We start from the raw sequence: 16,315 nt of genomic DNA on the forward strand, positions 1-16,315 counted from the left end.
ATAAACACCTCTATACAAATAAACTAGAAAATCTAGAAGAAATGCACAAATTCCTAGACACATACACCCTCCCAAGACTAAACCAGGAAGAAATCAAACCCCTGAATAGACTAGTAACAGGTTCTGAAATTGAGGCAGTAATTAATAGCCTACCAACCAAAAGCACAGGACCAGATGGATTTACAGACGAATTGTACCAGAGGTACAAAGTGGAGCTGGTACCATTCGTTCTGAAACTATTCCAAACAGTAGAAAAAGAGGGACTCCTCCCAAACTCATTTTATGAGGCCAGCATCATCCTGATACCAAAACCTGGCAGAAACACAACAAAAAAAGAAAATTTCAGGCCAATATCCATGATGAACATGGATGCAGAAAGCCTCAATAAAATACTGGCCAACTGAATCCAGCAGCACATCAAAAAGCTTATGCCCCACAGTCAAGTTGGCTTCATCTTTAGGATGCAAGGCTAGTTCAACATACACAAATCAATAAATGTAATCCATCACATAAACAGAACCAATGACGAAAACCACATGATTACCTCAATAGATGCAGAAAAATGCCTTTGAAAAAAGTCAACACCCATTCATGCTAAAAACTCTCAATAAACTAGGTACTGATGGAACGTATCTCAAAATAATAAGAGATATTTATGACAAACCCACAGCCCATATCATATTGAATGGGCAAAAACTGGAAGCATTCTCTTTGAAAACTGACTACCTGACTTTAAACTATACCACAAGGCTACAGTAATCAAAACAGCATGGTACTTGTACCAAAACAGATACATAGACCAATGGAACAGAATAGAGGCCTCAGAAATAACACCACACATCTACAACCATGTGGTCTTTGACAACCTGACAAAAACAAGCAATGGGGAAAGGATTCCATACTTAATAAATGGTGTTGGGAAATCTGGATAGCCATATGCAGAAAACTGAAACTGGACCCTCTCATTACACCTTATACAAAAATTTGAATTAACGACTTAAACATATGACCTAAAACCATAAAAACCCTAGAAGGAAACCTAGGCAATACCATTCAGGACACAGGCATGGGCAAATACTTTATAACTAAAACACTAAAAGCAATGGAAACAAAAGCCAAAATTGACAAATGGGATCTAATTAAACTAAAGAGCTTCTGCAAAAAAACTATCATGAGAATTAACATACAACCTACAGAATGGGTGAACATTTTTGCAATCTGTGTGACAAAGGGCTAATATCCAGAATCTACAAAGAAACTAATTTGCAAGAAAAAAAACAAACTACCCCATCAAAAAGTGGGTGAATAATATGTATAGACACTTTTCAAAAGAAGACATTTATGTGGCTAACAAACATATGAAAAAAAGCTTATCATCACTGGTCATTAGAGAAATGTAAATCAAAACCACAATGAATACCATCTCATGCCAGTTAGAATGATCATGAAAAAGTCAGGAAACAACAGATGCTGGAGAGGATGTGGAGAAATAGGAATGCTTTTACACTGTTGGTGGGAGTGAAAATTAGTTCAACCATTGTGGAAGACAATGTGGCAATTCCTCGAAGATCGAGAACCAGAAATACCATTTGACCCAGCAGTCCCATTACTGGGTATATACCCAAAGGATTATAAATCATTCTTTTATAAAGACACATGCACATGTATGTTTATTACAGCACTATTCACAATAGCAAAGACTTGAAACCAACCCAAATGTCCATCAGTGACAGACTGGATAAAGAAAATGTGGCACATATACACCATGGCATATTATGCAGCCATAAAAAAACATGAGTTCATGTCCTTTGCAGGGACATGGATGAAGCTGAAAACATCATTCTCAGGAAACTAACACAGGAACAGAAAACCAAACACCGCATGTTCTCACTCATAAGTGGGAGTTGAACAATGAGAACACATGGACACATGGAGGGGAATATCACACACTGCGGCCTGTTGAGGTGGTTTGGGGGCAAGGGGAGGGATAGCATTAAGAGAAATACCTAATGAAGATGATGGGTTGATGGGTGCAGCAAACCACCACCACACATGTGTACCTATGTAACAAACCTGCATGTTCTGCGCATGTATCCCAGAACTTAAAGTATAAAAAAATTAGCAAGTATTTGGATTCCATAACAGGTAAAAACTATAGTAGGTACTGTAGATAAAAAGATGAATATATCACAATCTTAGAAATTATTGTCTCTTTGAGAGAGATAACGAGTATAATCTAAGAATTTAATTGGCATTTAAAAGCAATGTTGTGGAATAATTCATGATTAATTGTGATAGACATTATACTCATTTAAGTCAGAAGACAGAGTCATTGATTGGGATGCTGTCTACTATAACTTGATTCACTTGTCAGAGTTTCTGTAAAGCTGAAGTACCTTATGCCAAACAAAGAAAATATACATTTACAGAGATAATGGTAAAAATACTTATTGTATGTATTTTTATCTAATTCACATTATAATACCAGGCTGTATTTAAAATAAACAATATGTGATGGCTCCATTGGCTATTTTTATATAATTTGGTATTTCTTAGCTAATTGTTCAAATCAACGGGACTCCTTTGTAGTGCTCTATGACCTGCGGCTCTGGAGTTCAGCAGAGGGATATATACTGCAGACTGAAAGGTGTTGGTAGGGTGGTTGAAGAAATGTGTGATCAGTCCACCCGACCTTGTTCTCAGAGGCGATGTTGGAGTCAGGACTGTGTGCACCACAAGGGGATGGAAAGAGAGAGGCTGAATGTGAGTATCGACAAGTAAATTTTCAAAGACACTGCATATAAGAATGTGTTATTCATTTGGTTATTGCATTTCTAGTGTTCAACATCATGTGAGAGAAAAGATTCACATCACCGAACGGAGTGCACAGATAGCCAAATTGGACAAGTGAATGAAACAGTCTATAATTCTTCAACCATGTCTCTTACATCCAAGAATTGCAGGAACCCTCCTTGCAATTACATTGTGGTAACAGCAGACTCATCACAGGTAAGGTAAAGAAAGGAAGTTGAGAATTTTTGCTCCTTGATAAAGCAGCGGGATCTACAATTTGATACAGCTGAAACTGGGTATAAAATTTGAATATGAGGGCAGATAATGGTATGCATATCAATCTAAGGAATGAGACCACTGACAGTTGGATGGTGCAAATAGAGTAATAGTGACATGTGTTAAACTCTTGTGCAAGTCTGAAGTGTCAGTAGGTGCCAACTGTGAAACCAACCACCAGGAACAGTTTGGCAAACTGGCCCTGTACACTTGTCCACTTTTGAGAAATGGCTTTATCAAGGTGTAATTGATGAACCATAAACTATATATATTCAAAATATATAGCTTAATAAGTTTGAACACATGTACACAGCCATAAAACCAGTACCATTTTCAAAATAAAGAGGATCTCCGTCACTCCCAAAAGTTTCCTTGTGCTGCTTTATAATCTCTTCCCTCACCTCCTTTTTCCCTCCCCACCCAATAAGTGACCCCACCTGTTTTCTATAGCAGTGATTTATCACTATACTTGTTTTCATTTTATAGAGTTTTATATAAGTGGATCATACAGTATATACATATCTACTGTGATGTAAGTATTTTGAGATTTGATCAGGTTGTAGTATGTATCAATAGTTTTTTCTTTTATTGTTGAATAATATTCCACTATATGGATGTCTTTATGTTTGCTTTTCTGTTCTTTCTGATGTCTGATCCCCGACCAGTCTGTTTCTTATCTAAGCAATTGTCATCTTCATCCTTAGAGGTTTAATTTCAACTTTTTTATATCTTCCATATCTCTACTTAACATTTTGAACATATGAAACATAGTTACTATTTTTTTTTGCAGGTAAAATTTTCCAATTTTTATTTTTTTCTTGAAGTTTTTTTTAAATTATAATTTTAACATCCTCTTCTGGACATCTAATCCTAACATCTATGCGCATGTTTATAATTTAGTGAATTTTAGTATAATCACCTGTATGTGCAAGCATCACCATGATCTAATCCCAGACCTTTTTATCACTCCCAAAAAAATATCTGCACCCATAAGTAGTAATTCCTTATTCTCACATTTTCTCCTAGTCTCAGACAACCACTAATCTGTTTCCGTATCTATGAATTTGTCTGTTCTGCACATTTGGTATAAATGTAATCATACCATATGTGGTCTTTTGTGTCTAGCTTCTTTCACTTAGCATGATATTTTAAAACTTTATACAAATTTTACCACATATCATTGCTTCATTCCTTTTTATGATAAATAATATTCCATTGTAGGAATATACTATATTTTGTCTATTTATTTGTCAGTTGATGGACATTTGGATTGATTCCAATTTTGACGTTTGAATAATGCTGTTAGAAACATTTGCATACAAGTTTTTGTGTGGACATATGTTTTCAATTTTCTTGGGCATATGCCTAGGAATAGAATAGTTGGGTATTGTAATTCTATTTAGTTTTTTGAGGAACTACTAAACTGTTTTCCACAGTGGGCACACCATTTTTCTTTCCTATCGCAATGTATAAAGGTTCCTATTTCTCTCTCCATATCATCATCAGTCATCATCAGCACTTGTTATAATCCATCTTTTTTTGTTTAACATAACCATCCTAGTATGTATGAAATGGTATCTATTTTATGTTTAAGTTGCATTTATCTAATGACTAATGATGTTGAGTATCTTTTTGTGTATATGTTAGTTATTTGTGTATCTTTAGATAAATGTCTATTCAAATCTCCTGCCCCCTTTTTTTTTTTTTTTGAAATGCTCTCTTGTTCTGTTGCCCACGCTGGAGTGCAGTGATATAATTACAGCTCACTGAAGTTTTGACCTCCTGGGCTCAAGCAATCCTCCCACCTAAACTTCCTGAGTAGCTGGGACTACAGCCATGTGTCACCATTTCTGGCTTCTTTTTTTTTTTTTTAGAAATGGGGTCTCCCTGTGTTGCCCAAGCTGGTTTCTTACTCCTGGGCTCAAGGGATCATCCCTTCTGGGCCTACAAAAGTGCTCAGACTACAGCATAAGCCACCATACCTGGCTGCTCATTTTTTCACTGGGTGAGTTGTAAATTATTTATATATTCTGGGTACCAACTTTTATCAGTTAGATGATTTGCAAATATTTTCTCCAATTCTGTGGGTTATCTTTTCTCTTTCTTAATAATATGCTTTGATGAAGTGAAATTTTGTTTTTTGTTTTAGTTCTTTGTGCTTTAAGTATCATATCTAAGAAACTTTTGCCTACTTCATGGTCACAAAGATTTATATCTATGTTTTCTTCTTAGACTTTTATAATTTTAACTCAGACAATTAGGAGTTTGATACATTTTGAGTTAATTTTTGTATGTGATGTGAGGTAGGGGTCTAACTTCGTCCTTCTGCATGAAAAAATTATTCTTTCTCCCATTGAATTAGCTTGGCATCCTTGTCAAAAATCAATTGACAATTGACCATAAATATATTGGTTTATTTCTGAACTCTCAATTCTATTTTCTTGATCTATATGCCTATCAATATATTATTACAATATCAATATTATATTGATAGTAATCAAGTAGTCTTGATTACTATAATTTTATAGTAAGTTTTGAAGTCAGGAAGTATGAGTGAACCAACTGTTTTCCTTCCTCCTTAAGATTACTGGGCTATTCTGAGTCTCTTACATTTCCATATGAATTTTAGGACCAGTTTGTCAAGTTCTATGTAAGAGCCGGCTGAGATTTTGTTAGAGGTTGCAACGACTCTTGATTAATTTGGTAAATATTATTATCTTAATAATATTGTCTTCTTATCTCTGAATGTGGGATGAATTTCCATTAATTAATTTAGGTTTTGACTTATTTCAAGTATATTATATAGTGTACAAATCTTGCACTTATTTTGTTTAATTTATTCCTGAGTATTTTGTATTCTTCTGTAAATGGAATTGTTCTATTAGTTTCATTTTCTGATTATTCATTGCTAGTGTATAGAAATAGAATTGTTTTTTGTGTATTAAAAATTTTGGCGGGGGGGTTTAATTATTTAGTGTGTGGATTAAATGGGATTTTCTACTTACAATGTCATCTTATCTACAAATATAGTTTTACTTCTTGCTTTAAAGCTGGATGCCTTTTGTTCCTTTTCCCTGTCTAATTTCCCTGTCTAGAAATTCCAGAATAATGTTAAATAGAAGTGGTAAAAACAGACATTCCAGTCTTGTTCCTGCTGTTTGTAGGAAAACTTTTAGTGTTCCTAATTCAGTATGCTAACTATGGATTTTCTGTAGATTCTCTTTATCAGATTGAAGAAGTACCCTTCTAGTCCTAGTTTGCTTCGTGTGTATATTATGAAAGTGTGTTAGATTTTGTCAAATGTTTTGTCTGCATCTACTGAAATTATCATACTTTTTGTTCATTCTTCTATTAGTATGGTGTATTACATAGATTGACTTTCATATGTTACAATAACCTTGCATTCCTGGGATAAATCTTACTTCGTCATGGTGTATAGTCCTTTTTATGTGTTGCTGGAATTGTTTTGATAGTGTTTTGTTGAAGAACTTTACATCTATATTCTTAAGAAACGTTGGTCTATAGTTTTATTTTTTTGTGATGTCTGTCTGGTTTTGGGAAATACTGGCTTCATAGGATGAGTTAGGCAGTGCTCCTTTTTCTTCTATCTTGTGGAAGAGTTTTGGCAGGCTTGGTGCTAATTCTTTAAGCATTTGGTCCTGGGCTTTTCTTATGTGAAGCGTTTTGGTTACACATTTAATCTCTTTACTTGTGATAAATCTATTTAGCGTCTCCTTCCTCCCCAGGGTTTGTTGTTGCTGCTGTTTGTTGTCCTTTGTTTCTTTAGTGACTTTTCTGAGCTAACTGTAAAGTCTGTATTATTTGTCATACATGGCCACTGAAGTCTCTGCTCACTTAGTTTAGTTGTCAGCTATGACTGAACAGTAATTTCCTTAATCTCTGGAACCAATAATTTTGGTTCCCTAGACTTTGCCAAAGTTCTGTGTTTCGGGGAGTTGGGAGTAGGGTGTGGCCTTCAACACTCATCAGGTAGATGACAACAGTTCCTTAATCCTAACTTTCTGTTTGTGTAGAGCCTTGAAGTCAGCTGGAGGAGAGGCTGCAGGCCCTCCTCAGATGCTTCCTGAGCTTGCAGACAGACCTGGACATGTGTACAATCTGATGCACGTTCACAGCCATCTAGATCTCATTAATACAATGGAGCTTTTCAAAGCTCTGATGAACATCTTATTCCCTAGTTTTTCCTTTTAAGCTTTTTTGGCTAGCCTGTTGTTGCTCCAACTGTTTTTCGGCATCCTGGAAACTGCAAAGTTAAACACTGGTTTTTCATTGAGCGCAACAAATGTCCCTAGATTTTTAGAACTGAGCAAGTCAGGTCAAACAAAGAGATTCTTGCAAGTGGGGTCTTCCAGAAAATCACTAAACAGTTCAAATCATGACAGTTCTCTAGGAATGTGGCTTTGAATGATGCCCAAACCTGTTCTGCTCCCCTCCAGTGGCTGCCAGAATTCTGGTTTCACCATAATTACGGGGCTGTTGATTTTAAAGGTTTCCATGGAGCTAGAAAGAAGAGGATGGACATAGAGGAAGTTAAACCATCACAGAACTTGCTCTTCTTACCAAGAGTAAGCCATGTTTATTGAATAAATGCCTTCTGGATTGCTGCAAGTCTTTGGTCAGTTTCCAGAGTTCTGATAAAACTGATCCGGCAAATTTTGCCCATTTTCTCACTGCCGTTATAGAAGAGAGAATTTTTAGATGTCCTTATTCTTCCATTTTCACAGATGTCACCCCTCTAGGGATGTTTTGATACACGGGTTGTTTTCTTCATTATGAGTCTTATTTTCCAGGTTCTTTGCATGCCAATTAATTTTCTGTTGCATGTCAGCCATGAATTTTACCTTTTTGGTGACTATTTTTTATTCCTATACATATATTTTGAGTTTTGTTCTGGGTTGCATTTATTTTGTTGGAGAGCAGTTTGACCCTCTCTTGCCTTGCACTTAAGATTTGCTAGGCAGACCAGTATATTGTTTAATCTAGGGTTAACTGTTCCTCTCTACTGTGGCAAGACTCTTTTGAGTACTTTACCAATTTCCTCATGTATTTAAGTTTTCCAGTCTAGCTGGAGGGAATAGGCACTATATTTGGTTCTGTGTGATCATTAGAAAAAGTAACTTCTAAGCCTTTTGGTTGGTTAACTGCCTCACTTTGGTTGGTGTCCTCACAGGTATGTACACACTACCGGTCAGAACTCTGCTGTCTTCCTTTCATTGTGCCAAGACCTGGAAAGTTTTTCTTTTTTCTTTTTGTTTTAATTATTATTATAGTTTAAGTTCTAGGGTACGTGTGCATAACGTGCAGGTTTGTTACATATGTTTACTTGTGCCATGTTGGTGTGCTGCACCCATCAACTCGTCAGCACCTATCAACTTGTCATTTACATCAGGTATAACTCCCAATGCAATCCTTCCCCCCCACATGATAGGCCCCTGTGTGTGACGTTCCCCTTCCCGAGCCCAGTTGATCTCATTGTTCAGTTCCCACCTATGAGTGAGAACATGCGGTCTTCGGTTTTCTGTTCTTGTGATAGTTTGCTAAGAATGATGGTTTCCAGCTGCATCCATGTCCCTACAAAGGACATAAACTCATCCTTTTTTATGGCTGCATAGTATTCCATGGTGTATGTGTGCCACATTTTCTTAATCCAGTCTGTCACTGATGGACATTTGGGTTGATTCCAAGTCTTTGCTATTGTGAATAGTGCCGCAATAAACATACGTGCGCATGTGTCTTTATAGCAGCATGATTTATAATCCTTTGGGTATATACCCAGTAATGGGATGGCTGGGTCATATGGTACATCTAGTTCTAGATCCTTGAGGAATCGCCATACTGTTTTCCATAATGGTTGAACTAGCTTACAATCCCACCAACAGTGTAAAAGTGTTTCTATTTCTCCACATCCTCTCCAGCACCTGTTTTTTCCTGACTTTTTAATGATCGCCATACTAACTGGTGTGAGATGGTATCTCATTGTGGTTTTGATTTGCATTTCTCTGATGGTCAGTGATGATGAGCATTTTTTCATGTGTCTGTTGGCTGTATGAATGTCTTCTTTTGAAAAATGTCTGTTCATATCCTTTGCCCACTTTTTGATGGGGTTGTTTGTTTTTTTCTTGTAAATTTGTTTGAGTTCTTTGTAGGTCCTGGACATTAGCCCTTTGTCAGATGAGTAGATTGCAAAAATGTTCTCCCATTCTGTAGGTTGCCTGTTCACTCTGATGGTAGTTTCTTTTCCTGTGCAGAATCTCTTCAGTTTAATTAGATCCCATTTGTCAATTTTGGCTTTTGCTGCCGTTGCTTTTGGTGTTTTAGACATGAAGTCTTTGCCCATGCCTATGTCCTGAATGGTACTACCTAGGTTTTCCTCTAGGATTTTTATGGTATTAGGTCTAACATTTAAGTCTCTAATCTATCTTGAATTAATTTTCATATAAAGAGTAAGGAAAGGATCCAGTTTCAGCTTTCTACTTATGGCTAGCCAATTTTCCCAGCACCATTTATTAAATAGGGAATCCTTTCCCCATTTCTTGTTTCTCTCAGGTTTGTCAAAGATCAGATAGCTGTAGATGTGTGGTATTATTTCTGAGGACTCTGTTCTGTTCCATTGGTCTATATCTCTGTTTTGGTACCAGTACCATGCTGTTTTGGTTACTGTAGCCTTGTAGTATAGCTTGAAGTTAGGTAGCGTGATGCCTCCAGCTTTGTTCTTTAGACTTAGGATTGTCTTGGAGATGCAGGCTCTTTTTTGGTTCCATATGAACTTTAAAGCAGTTTTTTCCAATTCTGTGAAGAATCTCATGGTAGCTTGATGGGGATGGCATTGAATCTATAAATTACCTTGGGCAGTATGGCCATTTTCACCATATTAATTCTTCCTATCCATGAGCATGGTATGTTCTTCCATTTGTTTGTGTCCTCTTTTATTTCACTGAGCAGTGGTTTGTGGTTCTCCTTGAAGAGGTCCTTTACATCCCTTGTAAGTTGTATTCCTGGGTATTTTATTCTCTTTGAAGCAATTGTGAATGGAAGTTCATTCATGATTTGGCTCTCTGTTTGTCTGTTACTGGTGTATAAGAATGCTTGTGATTTTTGCACATTAATTTTGTATCCTGAGACTTTGCTGAAGTTGCTTGTCAGCTTAAGGAGATTTTGGGCTGAGATGATGGGGTTTTCTAAATATACAATCATGTCATCTGCAAAGAGGGACAATTTGACTTCTTCTTTTCCTAACTGAATACCCTTGATTTCTTTCTCTTGCCTGATTGCCCTAGCCAGAACTTCCAACACTATGTTAAATAGGAGTGGTGAGAGGGGGCATCCCTGTCTTGTGCCAGTTTTCAAAGGGAATTTTTCCAGTTTTTGCCCATTCAGTATGATATTGGCTGTGGGTTTGTCATAAATAGCTCTTATTATTTTGAGGTACGTTCCATCAATACTGAATTTATTGAGCGTTTTTAGCATGAAGGGCTGTTGAATTTTGTCAAAAGCCTTTTCTGCATCTATTGAGATAATCATGTGGTTCTTGTCTTTGGTTCTGTTTATATGCTGGATTATGTTTATTGATTTGCGAATGTTGAAGCAGCCTTGCATCCCAGGGATGAAGCCCACTTGATCATGGTGGATAAGCTTTTTGATGTGCTGCTGAATCCGGTTTGCCAGTATTTTATTGAGGATTTCTGCATCGATGTTCATCAGGGATATTGGTCTAAAATTCTCTTTTTTTGTTGTGTCTCTGCCAGACTTTGGTATCAGGATGATACTGGCCTCATAAAATGAGTTAGGGAGGATTCCCTCTTTTTCTATTGATTGGAATAGTTTCAGAAGGAATGGTACCAGCTCCTCCTTGTACCTCTGGTAGAATTCAGCTGTGAATCCATCTGGTCCTGGCCTTTTTTTGGTTGGTAGGCTATTAATTATTGCCTCAATTTCAGAGCCTTCTATTGGTCTATTCAGGGATTCAACTTCTTCCTGGTTTAGTCTTGGAAGAGTGTAAGTGTCCAGGAAATTATCCATTTCTTCTAGATTTTCTAGTTTATTTGCGTAGAGGTGTTTATAGTATTCTCTGATGGTAGTTTGTATTTCTGTGGGGTCGGTGGTGATATCCCCTTTATCATTTTTTATTGCGTCTATTTGATTCTTCTCTCTTTTCTTCTTTATTAGTCTTGCTAGTGTTCTGTCAATTTTGTTGATCTTTTCAAAAAACCAACTCCTGGATTCATTGATTTTTTGGAGGGTTTTTTGTGTGTCTATCTCCTTCAGTTCTGCTCTGATCTTAGTTATTTCTTGCCTTCTGCTAGCTTTTGAATGTGTTTGCTCTTGCTTCTCTAGTTCTTTTAATTGTGATGTTAGAGTGTCAATTTTAGATCTTTCCTGCTTTCTCTTGTGGGCATTTAGTGCTATAAATTTCCCTCTACACACTGCTTTAAATGTGTCCCAGAGATTCTGGTATGTTGTATCTTTGTTCTCATTGGCTTCAAAGAACATCTTTATTTCTGCCTTCATTTTGTTATGTACCCAGTAGTCATTCAGGAGCAGGTTGTTCAGTTTCCATGTAGTTGAGCGGTTTTGAGTGAGTTTCTTAGTCCTGAGTTCTAGTTTGATTGCACTGTGGTCTGAGAGACAGTTTGTTATAATTTCTGTTCTTGTACATTTGCTGAGGAGTGCTTTACTTCCAATTATGTGGTCAATTTTGGAATAAGTGTGATGTGGTGCTGAGAAGAATGTATATTCTGTTGATTTGGGGTGGAGAGTTCTATAGATGTCTATTAGGTCTGCTTGCTGCAGAGATGAGTTCAATTCCTGGATATCCTTGTTAACTTTCTGTCTCGTTGATCTGTCTAATATTGACAGTGGAGTGTTGAAGTCTCCCATAATTAATGTATGGTAGTCTAAGTCTCTTTGTAAGTCTCTAAGGACTTGCTTTATGAATCTGGGTGCTCCTGTATTGGGTGCATATATATTTAGGATAGTTAGCTCTTCCTGTTGAATTGATCCCTTTACCATTATGTATAGGCCTTCTTTGTCTCTTTTGATCTTTGATGGTTTAAAGTCTGTTTTATCAGAGACTAGTATTGCAACCCCTGCTTTTTTTTTGTTCTCCATTTGCTTGGTAAATCTTCCTCCATCCCTTTATTTTGAACCTATGTATGTCTCTGCGTGTGAGATGGTTCTCCTGAATACAGCAGACTGATGGGTCTTGACTCTTTATCCAGTTTGCCAGTCTGTGTCTTTTAATTGGAGCATTTAGTCCATTTACATTTAAGGTTAATATCGTTATGTGTGAACTTGATCCTGCCATTATGATATTAACTAGTTATTTTGCTCGTTAGTTGATGCAGTTTCTTCCTAGCCTCGATGGTCTTTACATTTTGGCATGTTTTTGCAATGGCTGGTACCAGTTGTTCCTTTCCATGTTGAGTGCTTCCTTCAGGGTCTCTTGTAAGGCAGGCCTAGTGGTGACAAAATCTCTAAGCATTTGCTTATCTGTAAAGGATTTTATTTCTCCTTCACTTATGAAACTTAGTTTGGCTGGATATGAAATTCTGGGTTGAAAATTCTTTTCTTTAAGAATGTTGAATATTGGCCCCCACTCTCTTCTGGCTTGTAGAGTTTCTGCCGAGAGATCTGCTGTTAGTCTGATGGGCTTCCCTTTGTGGGTAACCTGACCTTTCTCTCTGGCTGCCCTTAAGATCTTTCCCTTCATTTCAACTTTGGTGAATCTGGCAATTATGTGTCTTGGAGTTGCTCTTCTCAAGGAGTATCTTTGTGGCGTTCTCTGTATTTCCTGGATTTGAATGTTGGCCTGCCCTACTAGGTTGGGGAAGTTCTCCTGGATGATATCGTGAAGAGTGTTTTCCAACTTGGTTCTGTTTTCCCCCTCACTTTCAGGCACCCCAATCCGACGTAGATTTGGTCTTTTTACATAGTCCCATACTTCTTGCAGGCTTTGTTCATTTCTTTTTCTTCTTTTTTCTTTTGGTTTCTCTTCTTGCTTCATTTCATTCATTTGATCCTCAATCGCTGATACTCTTTCTTCCAGTTGATCGAGTCGGTTACTGAAGCTTGTGCATTTGTCACGTATTTCTCGTGTCATGGTTTTCATCTCTTTCATTTCGTTTATGACCTTCTCTGCATTAATTACTCTAGCCACCAATTCTTCCACTTTTTTTCCAAGAGTTTTAGTTTCTTTGCACTGGGTACGTAATTCCTCCTTAGCTCTGAGAAGTTTGATGGACTGAAGCCTTCTTCTCTCATCTCGTCAAAGTCATTCTCCATCCAGCTTTGATCCATTGCTGGCGATGAGCTGCGCTCCTTTGCTGGGGGAGATGCGCTCTTATTTTTTGAATTTCCAGCTTTTCTGCCCTGCTTTTTCCCCATCTTTGTGATTTCATCTGCCTCTGGTCTTTGATGATGGTGATGTACTGATGGGGTTTTGGTGTAGGTGTCCTTCCTGTTTGATAATTTTCCTTCTAACAGTCAGGACCCTCAGCTGTAGGTCTGTTGGAGATTGCTTGAGGTCCACTCCAGACCCTGTTTGCCTGGGTATCAGCAGCAGAGGCTGCAGAAGATAGAATATTGCTGAACAGCGCGTGTACCTGTCTGATTCTTGCTTTGGAAGCTTCCTCTCAGGGGTGTACTCCACCCTGTGAGGTGTGGGGTGTCAGACTGCCCCTAGTGGGGGATGTCTCCCAGTTAGGCTACTCAGGGGTCAGGGACCCACTTGAGCAGGCAGTCTGTCCCTTCTCAGATCTCAACCTCCGTGTTGGGAGATCCACTGCTCTCTTCAAAGCTGTCAGACAGAGTCTTTTGCGTCTGCAGAGGTTTCTGCTGCTTTTGTTGTTGTTTAGCTGTGCCCTCTCCCCAGAGGTGGAGTCTACAGAGACAGGCAGGTTTCCTTGAGCTGCTGTGAGCTCCACTCAGTTGGAGCTTCCCAGAGGCTTTGTTTACCTACCTAAGCCTCAGCAATGGCAGGCGCCCCTCCCCCAGCCTCCATGCTGCCTTGTGGTTAGATCACAGACTGCTGTGCTAGCAATGAGGGAGGCTCCATGGGCGTGGGACCCTCCCGGCCAGGGTTGGGATATAATCTCCTGGTGTGCCCATTTGCTTAAAGCGCAGTATTGGGGTGGAAGTTACCCGATTTTCCAGGTGTTGTGTGTCTCAGTTCCCCTGGCTAGGAAAAGGGATTCCCTTCCCCCTTGCGCTTCCCAGGTGAGGCGATGCCTCGCCCTGCTTCAGCTCTCGCTGGTTGGGCTGCAGCAGCTGACCAGCACTGATTGTCCGGCACTCCCTAGTGAGATGAACCCAGTACCTCAGTTGAAAATGCAGAAATCACCGGTCTTCTGTGTCGCTTGCGCTGGGAGTTGGAGACTGGAGCTGTTCCTATTTGGCCATCTTGCTCCACCCCCTCTGGAAAGTTTTTCAAAGTAGTAGGCTGGAATGATTTTATAGTGTCACTTTGTTTCTCATCTGTCATGGATTACTATTCTTTATTATCTAAGGTTGAGTTTCTTAAAAGCCGTTGTTTTATATATTTTGTCTAGATGATTTTGTTGTTTTAAGTTATAAGGTAAATCTATTCTTTGTTACTCCACTTTTGCTAAAAGCAGAAATCTATTTGCCCGTTTTTGGATTGGGGCTTTAATTTACACATAAATCACTTACCTATTTTAGTCAAATGTTATTAGACTTTACATTATATCTATGAAGATACATGGGTGCTAACTTATACATTGTTACCAGTGATCTAAGGCTAATAGACACCCTTTATTTCCAGTAAGGACCCTCAATATGTTTTATTCCTCCAAAGCTGTGCCTATTGGGAGATACAGTTTCATACAGTTAAGATGGTAATGTAATTAAAACACACACACACCCACACACACACACGGGCACTACAGGCAGAAAATCTAGCCTGAATGTGAGTTTCTTTCATTTGTTGGTACAACTCTGGGAAACTCGTCTCATGTCTGAACCTATGCTTGCTCATCTGTAAATGAAACTAATTAAATAGGATTATTGTGGAAATGACACAGCATAATGTATATTAAGCATCTGACAAATATTAAGCCCTGGCTAAAGTTAATGACATTTTCTTCTCTTTTAATTATGTATTTTTCAGTGTGCAAACAACTGTGGATTTAGTTACAGACAAAGGATTACATATTGCACTGGGATCCCATCTACTAAGAAACATAAGCTCCATCGACTTCAGCCTATAGTCTATCAAGAATGCCCTGTGGTGCCTTCCTCTCAGGTTTACAAATGCATTAACAGCTGTTTGCATTTGGCCACTTGGAAAGTTGGAAAATGGAGCAAGGTCGGTGTATAATTATGAATTTTAAAACTTCTGAATAAGACTTTCTAGGTGTGGGAAATCTGGTAATCTGTATGTCTAATTAGATCCTCAGAGTTGCTTCAGACCACTATTGTCTAAAAACCACTTTATCAGTTATTTATATAAATATCTTATCTCTTGTTTGATGCTTGCTATAACTTGCTTAAAGCAGAGACCATAACTCATACTTATTTCTGTTCCTTAGAGGACTTAGCACAGTGGCTTGCACTTTGAGTAAGTGCTTAAGAAATATGTATTGGTTAAGTGAAGAAGTAAATAAATATGACATATGAGTAATAAAAGTTATTTATATCATATGCTGTTTCCAATTGAATTGATAGAAAGTAAGTAAATATCACTTTGCAAACTTAGCACATAACTTAATGAGATAGTCTTAATTACCATCACTGACTAATGTTTATTAAGTATTTACAATGTATCGTTGCTAACTGCACAAAATGAATGAGAAGAAGCCAGTAACTGAGAAATAATAGATTCAGGCTCATGCCTAAGGATTTTTCCCACCTGGGACTCTCCAGCCAACAGCATAGTTTTGTGTCTTCTGTGGATCTAGCCACTACTGACCCTCAGTGTGCTACAGAAATACCTGGTCTAAGAAAACGAGACTTGGATTTTCTGGCCTTACGATTCATAATATAGTTTACCTTCAAATTTTACTCTGTTCGCAGTGCTCAGTGACTTGTGGAATTGGGATAATGAAGAGACAAGTGAAATGCGTTACCAAACATGATTTGTCCAGTGACTTATGTTTAAATCATTTAAAACCAGGTGCTCAAAAGAAATGCTATGCCAATGACTGTAAGTAGTAGACTTCAAAACTCTACCTAATACCTAAGGGTTTCTAATAAGTTTCAGTTAAAATAA

General features: G+C 37.9%; 1 protein-coding gene across 1 annotated transcript in view; it reads left to right on the top strand.

Annotated features, from left to right (window-relative positions):
* The window catches only part of LOC105470174 (ADAM metallopeptidase with thrombospondin type 1 motif 20), a 209,689-nt gene that overhangs the window by 170,650 nt on the left and 22,724 nt on the right, over nucleotides 1-16,315 (top strand). The window contains exons 30-33 of the mRNA XM_024789232.2: nucleotides 2,590-2,763; nucleotides 2,839-3,009; nucleotides 15,215-15,412; nucleotides 16,120-16,249. Coding sequence (XP_024645000.2) covers nucleotides 2,590-2,763; nucleotides 2,839-3,009; nucleotides 15,215-15,412; nucleotides 16,120-16,249 — 673 coding nt within the window. The remainder of the gene's footprint in view (nucleotides 1-2,589; nucleotides 2,764-2,838; nucleotides 3,010-15,214; nucleotides 15,413-16,119; nucleotides 16,250-16,315) is intronic.

The sequence above is a fragment of the Macaca nemestrina genome, chromosome 10 (genome assembly GCF_043159975.1).
Source record: "Macaca nemestrina isolate mMacNem1 chromosome 10, mMacNem.hap1, whole genome shotgun sequence".
Classification (NCBI taxonomy): domain Eukaryota; kingdom Metazoa; phylum Chordata; class Mammalia; order Primates; family Cercopithecidae; genus Macaca; species Macaca nemestrina.